Source organism: Lotus japonicus, chromosome 4 (genome assembly GCF_012489685.1).
Source record: "Lotus japonicus ecotype B-129 chromosome 4, LjGifu_v1.2".
Classification (NCBI taxonomy): Eukaryota; Viridiplantae; Streptophyta; class Magnoliopsida; order Fabales; family Fabaceae; genus Lotus; species Lotus japonicus.
The window spans coordinates 51,236,844-51,246,478 of NC_080044.1; the positions used below are offsets into that span (position 1 = coordinate 51,236,844).

Consider the following 9,635-nt stretch of genomic DNA (forward strand, 5'->3'; position numbering starts at 1 on the left):
TGATATAATCAATATATATACAATAAATATGTATTATGTAAGTGTAAATGGAATGATATATGTATAACTAAAAGTATACATATTTGTGAATGTTCGGTTTGGATTGGACTGGTTCGGTTTTGGAAATCAAATCTGAAATCCGATCCGATCCAATAATTAATTTCTGTTTTTTCAATTTTCAGTACGTTCGATTTTCAGTTTGATTGGATTTCAATTTTTTTTAGATCGGTTTGTCGGTTTTGTTTGGATTGGTTCGGTTATGAAAACCCCTATTTCCAAGATGTATACAAAACATTATTGGTTATTTATTTATCTTAAATGCTTTTTGGACCCATCCCCATCTCTACAACAGCGTCACCTGACAAGACATTTCCATTTCTTGGTTGTGGACCACACTCCCCATTCCCACAGCCCCCTCCCCACACGTGTCATACTTCCTACTCACGTGCCGTAAAGGCAAAACGCCCCACTCTAGTTCGTACTCCTTCTCTATCTTTTCCTCTACTGCTAGTGCCATCACACTATTATCTACCCATTTCCCTTTCTCTCTTCAATTTTCTCTTTCTCCCATTACCTTCGTAACTTCGTTCTATATCATTCCATCATTTGTACGTTAAGACAATGCCCAGGGAAATTAATTAAAAGCATTTTACATTCAATACTAAAATTAACCAGTTTGTGTATGGAATTGAATAAGTTCTGATTTTTAACAATTTCATGACTCAACCATTCCTCATTCCCCACTAGTACAAACTCTGCAAGAGTTCATGTTTTCCACCCAAAACCATGTAAAGCAATGAATAATCATACTAAAACAAAAACATACTTGTAAATAACACCAAACAAGGTTGCCAAAACAGCACAAACACTATCAGCCTTTTCATCTGAATTCTGGATATCAATCACATTTATTCAATTGAAGAGAAATTCTCACTAAAAAGCAAAAAACATCAGTGTCATTCGTTCTCATTGATTGGACGAGTTTTGTTGTCTGAGACTGAGAGTTCCAGACCCACCCATGAACTGCAACTCTTGCTTATCGTAAATTTCCAACGAAAAATCCCTTAACATTTGAGTTTTTCCATTGCTATTGCCACCACCACCACAATCACCATTCTTATGGTTCTCGCTAGAGCTAGAACTCACACTGGGTGCCAAGCTGGACTTCGTTGCCACCATGGGGCCCACTGTGCTCGTGCTTACCGCCGAGATAGATGAGTTGTCACTGTAACCCGCCGCCCCCGGCCATGCTTCAGGGAAGTTCGCCGCCATCACCGGCTGAGACAAAGCCCACATCTGAGGTTGTTGCTGGTTTGACGACACCGTGAGGTTGGCGGCCGCCGCCTGCGGCGGCGGGAACATCCAGAAGGCGTTCGCGGGGACCACCATGTTCCCGTTGCCCACAGCCCAGACTGGAATCAGACCCTGCGGCACCGCAGCTTGAACCGGGGCCCGACCGGACGGTAGCGAAACGGCGTCGCTCGCGTCTATGAACTCGCTGCTTGACGGCCGTTTCCGCTTCTTGGCGTTGGCGGCGGAGGCTTCGTCGGAGTGGTAGAGGCTAACGCTGGAAGACGACGTCGTCGGGATTTTCAAAGCGCCGCCGACGGAGACGGCGATGGCCGGTACTGTGCCGGTTCCGGTAGCCTCGATGATGGCGTTCTCAGCATGTTCTAGAAGCCACCGGACGGTTTCGCCGTCTGACCTGTGACCCAACTCCCGGGTCAGCTGAAAGATCCGAGCGGCGCAAGTGGCGGGTAATCGGATCCTGCGGCCACGGCCCTCCACCTTGGTGTGGCGGTCCTTCGTAGAGGAACGCTTCGCCGTTTTGATAGGCACAGCCATGGGTGCGACGGGCATCACAGGAACAATCCCCAGAGAACTAGGGTGAGCTTCCGGGTTCGGGTCAGGGTCCGAATAATTTGCTTCCTCCTTCGGCGGCAAGGCTTGTTCGGAGACTCCATGACTGTTGGTGGTGGTTTCAGGTGGGTCGCCGCCGCTGGTGCTTAGGTCCGTGTTGAATCCATCGTCTTCTTGATCCATCTCATGATACGACGTCACTCCACTCATACTGAATAGGGAGATAATAGTGGAATGTAGAAAGGAGCATAGCCGTCAACGGAAAGAATTGCAGCTACTTCTGGTTTATTTTTGGTTAAATATATTTTTTATTCATGTATATTTAGGGTAGCTTTTAGCCACTATAGCAAGAGTAAAATTGTATTTGGTTTCTACAATTTATGAGTTGTTTAATTTTGGTCCTTGCATGAATATAATCTCAAACTAAACGCTCACTTGTTTGGCAAGTTCTTTGATTACATGGTCTCATCCAATGATGCTTGGGACGAGCTGTGGCCAATGACTTTAATTTGTTTAATCTCTAGTTATCCCAATGATGCTTGGGACGAGCTGTGGCCAATGACGGTGGTTACTCACCGACCGAGGTATCATTCTGACCATAATCCTATTTTATTAACATGTGGTTCTCGCAGGGTTCAAAAGGAGATGAGGAGGGAACATAGGTTCCGCTTTGAAGAGCTGTGGTTGAGCGAGGGAGAGGAGTGTGCAGAAATTGTTACTGAGACCTGGTGCCGTGATACAACAAATGTGTTGGCAAAAATTTCAGAGCTTAGTGGAGTTCTTGATGACTGGGGGCGCCAAAACTTTGGGGACCTTCCAAGGAAGATTTCAAATACTCAAGGGCTGCTTCAAGAACTGCAGCGCCAGACCCAGGATGAGCACGTGATCAAGGCTACTCATGAGGCACAAAAAGAACTAAACAGGCTATTAGCACAAGAAGAACTTTGGTGGAGCCAGGTGTAAGGCCCAAGTTTTAACGCTTTGGATAAGTGAATAAAATAAAAGAGTTATTTGATTAAGATAAATTTGGGAAGGAAAGAGGTTCAGGAAAAGTCCAAGAATGTATCGAAAAACCGAAAGAGTTATAGCACGACTAACATACGCTTAATCCTAGGTCGAAGGTATTAGTGAATAGTTAATTTACGCTTTAGGACTCGATGGAAACTAATTCCAAAAAATCCTCAGAGAAATGTTAGAACTTCTCTTTTCCGTCCTTAAACAACCATTTCGATGCGAAATCCTGGAAAGTACGAACGTCAAATTCCAATTCTCGGAAGTTTGCCGAAACGGAATCCCTGATAGTTCGAAAAACCTAAGATCGACAGACGATGAAGACTTTTTCTATCCGGAAACTCAAATGAAGATTCCACCCGCGTTCTCCTACTTCTCTCATCATTCCTAATCTTTCTTCAGAAGGAAGTTTTCTCATCCGACGATCACTGCAAAAAGTAGTTTTTCGGGATAAACCGACTTACACCGACTTATGCCGATTTTGGATCTTTTGGTTTAATTCCAAGAATCCTGTTTTGAGTTCTGGAATTCTGTCGCCAGAACCTATCTTAGAATGCGTAGAGGAACGCGCAGGAAAAATCGGAATCGCAAAAAAATCATTTTTCCGTTTTTTCCAAAACCTATAAATAGCTTGAAAAATTAGATTTTTTGCAAAAAAAACCCATTTTCCCCACCCCCAAAACCGCGAGTTCCTAGAGAGAGAGAGAGATCCAGATCTTCGTCGTTTCTTGCCCGTTTGCTTCACCGATCGTCACTAATCGAAGACCTCGAGGTAGGTAATCTATACTCTCCTTCGAATCGTCGTTTCTGTCCATTTCTCCTGCGACTTTCTGAGTTCAAAATTTTGAGGTTTTTGAAAAACTGTTCAAATCAGCTGATTTCAGCGTCTAAACTTCTTCCCTGCATGCTCCTGAGCGTGTTCTGCGGATTAGATTTTGTCAAATGTCGACGAAATGCCGCCGGGATCAATTTCTACCCTAAATACCCATTTTTCGGCAAAGTCGCAACCTTTACGCTCTAATCTATCGACTTGGCTTAGTGCTAGTAGGATTTGTCGTCATAAACGTCGTTGTGGACGTCCCCATCCAATTTGTTTTTCAAAAATCCAATTTTGAAATTCTGAGCTAAAAATAATGACCAAACTGCCCCTATATCAGTTTTCGATCCGAAAATTTTTCCGAGCTTAGAACCGTCTTAGTTACGGCTTATGTTAACCTAGGAACCAAGTTTGATCGAAGAAAAATCGACCCTCCCAATTAAGGAAAGTGGCCGAGAGCTATACCAAGGGGGGAGGAAATCCGACTTTTTCGAAAACTTGTCTTAACGCGTTAGATTGTCGTACCACAGAGTTTGTAATGTACCGTGTAACCCTAGGACTTATTGCTTGCTGAGTTTCTGACTCAATGTGTTGATTTCTGTGATTTTGGCTTAAGGTTCTTTTGAGGAGTTTCCTGGAGATCAAGGCGAGGAACGTGAAGGAGGTTGTGAGGAAAACGCTGGAGGAGTTACAAGTGAGGGCTACTCTCTGAATTACTAGATAATGCTTTAGGTGTCGATGAAATTCGACTTGATTTATGTGTTATGCACCTAATTGCTAAATGTCTGAAATGATTTCTGAGGCTTCGGCCGAACTTGTTGAGTATTTGATGCCATGATATTGTCTGCTAAATGATTCACATGCTATGTGCTACATGGTTAACTTAGGATGTGTTGGAATATGCTGTTTATGCTTTTGACTGAGCTGTTTTATTTATGCTATTCCACTTATACATGAGATTCTGAGGAGTGAGGATTACGGGCAGGTCATGCCAAATTTTTATGAGATTTTGAGAGAGTTTTAAAGGACGAACGAAGTTCGGACCTTGTTATGTTTTAATGGATCGAGACCTTCTCAGGGAATTATTTGAGATTATGGGATCTCTAAAAACTCTTAGGAAGTATTATAAGATTAAAATGAAAACTATTTTATCACGGAAAACTCATAAGACATTAATCAATTTCTAAATCCTTTGAACAATAATGATACCCTTAGATAAGAGCTTAGAGCCTGAATATTAGTTTGGGAAATATGAGAAGTGTCGTCGAGTCCAAGTCTTGAGGAAACTTACAAGTTTCCGAGTATGCTTATACTTTTTCGCTCGATGAGCAGTTTAATGTTTGGCTATCTAAAGTTTAGCCGGGAACTATAAGTTTCCAAGTACTCGGTACCTTTTCGCTCGATGAGCAGTTTGTTGATTGGCTATCTAAAGTTTAGCCGGGAACCATGAGTTCCAAAGTACATTCTTCTTCTTTTGATTAATTCATTTTGTCGCAGAATCGACGTTTGCCTTAGGGTAGGCTTTTTAGAGACAATAAGTTAGCTAGAACACGTGACGACGTGTCGAGTGAGGTCGGAGACGTTGTTTGGCTAATCACTCGCATTCATGCACTCATTTTGAGGTTAATACACGGCGGATTATCGGACCTCGGTGGATTCCAAAATGGTCATAAGACCCGGATTTCCATATTTAGGACACTACGGTGGTCCTCAGTAGCAGACGGAATGGCAGACCTACGGGTTCACTGCTGATCTGACTACTTTTGTGTGGTGTAAGAGACACGCGAGCAGGAAGGTACCCACCGTGGCTGGTGTTAGGGCCGTCTCGTTGATGTCCATCCTTCTTCCGGAATGCATTTTGTTACCCAGCATTGCATTTCATGCAACATACATGCTAACTTAGTTGCTGAGTGTGATTGGTAACTGTTTATCCTATTTTTGAGGCATGCTACTTGTTTTTATGGCTCTTTATATTTATTGTGATACATGCAACCCTAGGAAGCTATCCCAAAACTTATAAGCCTGAGAGGCGAGTATTTATTATCCTATAATTATATCTGGTTTTATTAATTATATAATTCTTTGGAGTTGACCCTCGCGTCTGCTGTGTGTGTTTGGGCGGACTACGCCATTTGTCAGATGAGTATGGGGGATTGGTTTACCATGGTCAGCCCATCAGGGGGGACCAGGTACGAGATGCTTGACCAAGACGACCCAGGTGCATGGGTGGTCGATCCCGAGGGCCACCGTGCGACCTACACCGGTCGGATCATGGAGGACCGTGTCGATCGATTTGGACGCTTGACGGAGGGAGTAATGAGGAGGCACATAGTGAGCTTCAACCTGCCTCCAGGAGTACACTGTGGACCCGGCTTGGGAGTACCTCCACCGCCACCATCTCCTTCAGATGATGAGGACCCTTCTGAGGAGTTGCCAGTAGGTGGGGCTTCGTCGGAGTCTAGTCCGTCTACTGCTGCTGCTGTCGTTGCGGATCTCGTTCCGGGCCCCGAGCCCGAGAGTCCAGTGCGGGAGCGCATTAGGGTGGACAGAGAGGGCAGTGTTGAGCACGTCGACCTAGTCGTCCTGGATGCAGATTCGGATGACGACCGCGCTAGCGTGTAGGATCGAGTGCTAGTGTGGGCTCCTCGGGTAGGGATAGTGTAGGAGTAGTGTCGATGCTCTGACCGTCATGCTTCCGTTTTTGGGGACAGGGTAGTTTTCCTACCGGTAGCTTTTGTGTGGTTTCCTATGGAGATCACAGAGAGCTGGTTGGATTTAGGGGGTCTTTTCTTAGGCCGCTGGGCCAACTTGCTCTCAGATTTTGTAGGTTAGTGTTGCGGACACAGTATCTTTATCCTGGACTGTACATATTGCCTTCGGGCGTTACTCTTTTCTGTCACCCGTCACTGGAGGTTACTCGTGACGTGGTAGTGTTTAGCGAGGCATGTATATATAGTTGTATAGTAGTTCCTTTTATCTTTTGTTGGGGAGTTTTATTGCTTTCTGTCTTTAGTTATATTGTCGAAAAAAATAATTCACGTTTTTCCGCTTAAAGTATTTTCTTTTGGTTACTAAAGTGACGCCACCGAAATCGGGGTGTTACAATTGTGGTATCAGAGCTTAGTCGAGTCTTTCGGGAGTCTTTGGGGAATAGGTCTTCTGTGCTAGGTTGTGTGACTCTGCAAAGAGTAAAAATTGATTGTCTGCCAAGCGATTTCTCGCTTAGAATTGATTGAAGTTATTGCTTGATCATATTGTATAGTATGTTAGATGCTATCCGATGATGAGTACTAACTGTTTGTTTGACTAAGCATAGGATGGTAAGCCCTGACAGGATGGCAAAGGCAATAGCTACCATGATTGAGGCAATGATGAATCAGGCTGCTGAGGACGCTTACAGACGCGTTGAGGAGGCTGCACGTGAACGACCTCAACCGCTAATCGAGGCGTCCAAGTACCAGCATAGTGGATTGGATCGAGCTGGAGCTGGAGGACCAGTGAGGTCAGATCCACAGGAGTACCGGCAGTGGAAGCCATACCAGCATCCCGAGGGAAGAGACCCTACCCAAGGATCACGCAAGTTAACGACCGCAACTAATTTCCAGGAGGCTGTGACATGCTACCGTTGTGGGAGACTTGGACACTACGCCTTTCAGTGCTCAGTGACTGGACCACAATGCTTCAAGTGCAAACAACGTGGACATTTGGCCGTGAACTGTAGGACGTTCCAAGCGGGACCGTCTGACAACAAGATGAAGGGTAAACTTCCTGCCATATCTAAAGGGGCGAGGAAGCAAGTAACGTGTTACAGGTGCAAGAAGGTGGGGCACCACTCTAACAAGTGTCCAGACGGGAGACCTCTATGTTTTAACTGCAATCGCCCGGGGCATCAAGCCAAGGATTGCAATGTAACCAGGGTTGAGCCATCTGTGCCTACGGTAAGAGGAAGACATCCTGCTGCACGGGGAGGAGTCTATGTCTCGTGCGGCGAGGGAGCTGACGGACTAGTCAGAGGAGAGCGCACAAACGATGGTAACCTTCTAACTATTCCTTCTCATTCTAGTATAATACGCTCCATTACTCTCGTAGCACATGCGACGCACCAATTTTACTTAAATTGTTTAAGCATTGACTTTATAGTTATTACGCCTAATAATACTTTATTTGACCATTGCTCGTGTTTAAACTATAGAAGTTACACGAGGTTCAGAATAACACGTTAAGCCTAGAAAGTAGTCTTGCACCGATGCGTTTAACAAGAAGCTAGAAGCTGAAGGATGAATCTCAGGGAGATTCCGTATGGATAGTATATGTATGATGTCGAGAGCGTGTAGTTCCGTAGCGGCATCATTGAGGATTTAATATCAAGATCTTTGTGACTGCTGGATGTTAGGAACTCATTGACTGTTCCAGTGGGTTTTTCTAAATCTTCACCTTCGATGTATTAGGCCTGATCAACTTAATATTGAGGGGGTGATATTCGGAATCAGAACTGGCAATGGACTTTGATAGATGGATTGGTAAGATTAATTTGATTGGATCGAGGATTAGTTGAGTTGGGGAGTAAAGTTCTTGTTAAGTAGTTGATCTCCTTTGGGGAGGAGTTATAGTTTAAGAAATGGATATTCATTTAAGAAGTATTGAAGAATTAAAGGACATTTGAGGTCCAAACGTGGTGAAAGTTTAGGTTTTAAGTCTATGAATTCTTGTCTTAAGTGCGTAGGACTCAAGGTTTGTTGGGTTTTGATCGAGAGACTAAGTATCGGATTGATGGGAGGACGATCTAGTTACGGAAATAAAGAGTTAGTATTAAGATAAATACTTGAGGTTGTTATAGGTGGACAAATTTCTTAGAGTCTAAGAGTGAATGGAACTTTGTTATGGATTCCGATATTGCATGCTGGGGTTAGCAAGTGAATTTCACTAAGTTAAGTGAGGATTTAAGGGTTAAGATTGACCTTGGGAGGTGAAAATCATGTTCGAATCAGAGATTTAGTGGTGTTGGCATTAATGATTGTAGTTAAACCTCCGAATGTTGAGGGATCGGATGATAAAATGACTAGTTAAGTTTCCTGAGGTACAACTATGGTTTGATCTTCTAGGGAATAAGTTCGGATTTGGGGGAAGTGTTAAGGATTTTAGGTAATTGTAAAGTGGGTTGTGAATAAGTGAAGGTTGGTTTATGGTTCAAGTAAGGGAAGTCTCGAAAAAGGGGAGATGACAATAATGGATTGTAAGATATTAAGATGGTGATTAGCTTATAAGTCGCTGATGAATGGATGTTAAAAGGGATTGGGTCTAGCGATGCACAAGGTATTAAGACTCACGTCGAGTTTTACTTGAGTGATGACTAAGTAGAAGATTGATCTCATGGTGCGAATGAGGATAGTTACGAAGTTGGAATCGACGTTAATGGACTAGTAGATTCCAAGGGAATAGTTCGTCTATGAGTTATAGAGCGATCGAGTTAAGTTTTGAATCATGAGTGGAGATCACGAGGACAGGTTGAACATTCACTCTGGAATGCCAGAGGTGTACTGATTTTAAGCGGAATTTTTGGACGAACAAAAGTAAAGGATCAAGTGGTTAAGGTTGTGCAATTGCACGTAGCGTCAACCAATGTTATTTCCAACATAGAACCGACACGAGTGGTCGAGCAGGACGACATAGAGCTTAAAGTACTTGTTTGACCAGAAGGAGTTGAACATGAGACAACGACGCTGGATGGAATTTCTCAAGGATTACGATTTTACCTTACAATACCATCCTGGAAAGGCTAATGTCGTTACTGATGCATTGAGCAGGAAGATGCATATCTCATCAATGATGGTTAAGGAGCTGCAACTGCTGGAACAATTTTGAGATTTGAGCTTAGATGTGAGAGCATCTGAGGGAGAACTGAAGTTTGGGACGATCAAGATCACCAATGGATTGATGGAAGAAATCC

At 43.8% G+C, this 9,635-nt stretch overlaps 1 protein-coding gene across 1 annotated transcript; it reads right to left on the minus strand.

Moving 5' to 3' along the window:
- Positions 1 to 789: 789 nt before the first annotated feature.
- LOC130714113 (transcription factor TCP9-like) lies at positions 790 to 2,215 on the minus strand. Its single transcript, XM_057564001.1, has one exon. The coding sequence runs from the start codon at positions 2,068 to 2,070 to the stop codon at positions 967 to 969; it is 1,104 nt and encodes a 367-aa protein (XP_057419984.1). The 5' UTR covers positions 2,071 to 2,215; the 3' UTR covers positions 790 to 966.
- Positions 2,216 to 9,635: the final 7,420 nt, after the last annotated feature.

What these genes read in the sequence shown, in the direction of transcription:
- LOC130714113 (XM_057564001.1), bottom strand. Translation starts at nt 2,070, where the DNA reads ATGAGTGGAGTGACGTCGTATCATGAGATGGATCAAGAAGACGATGGA.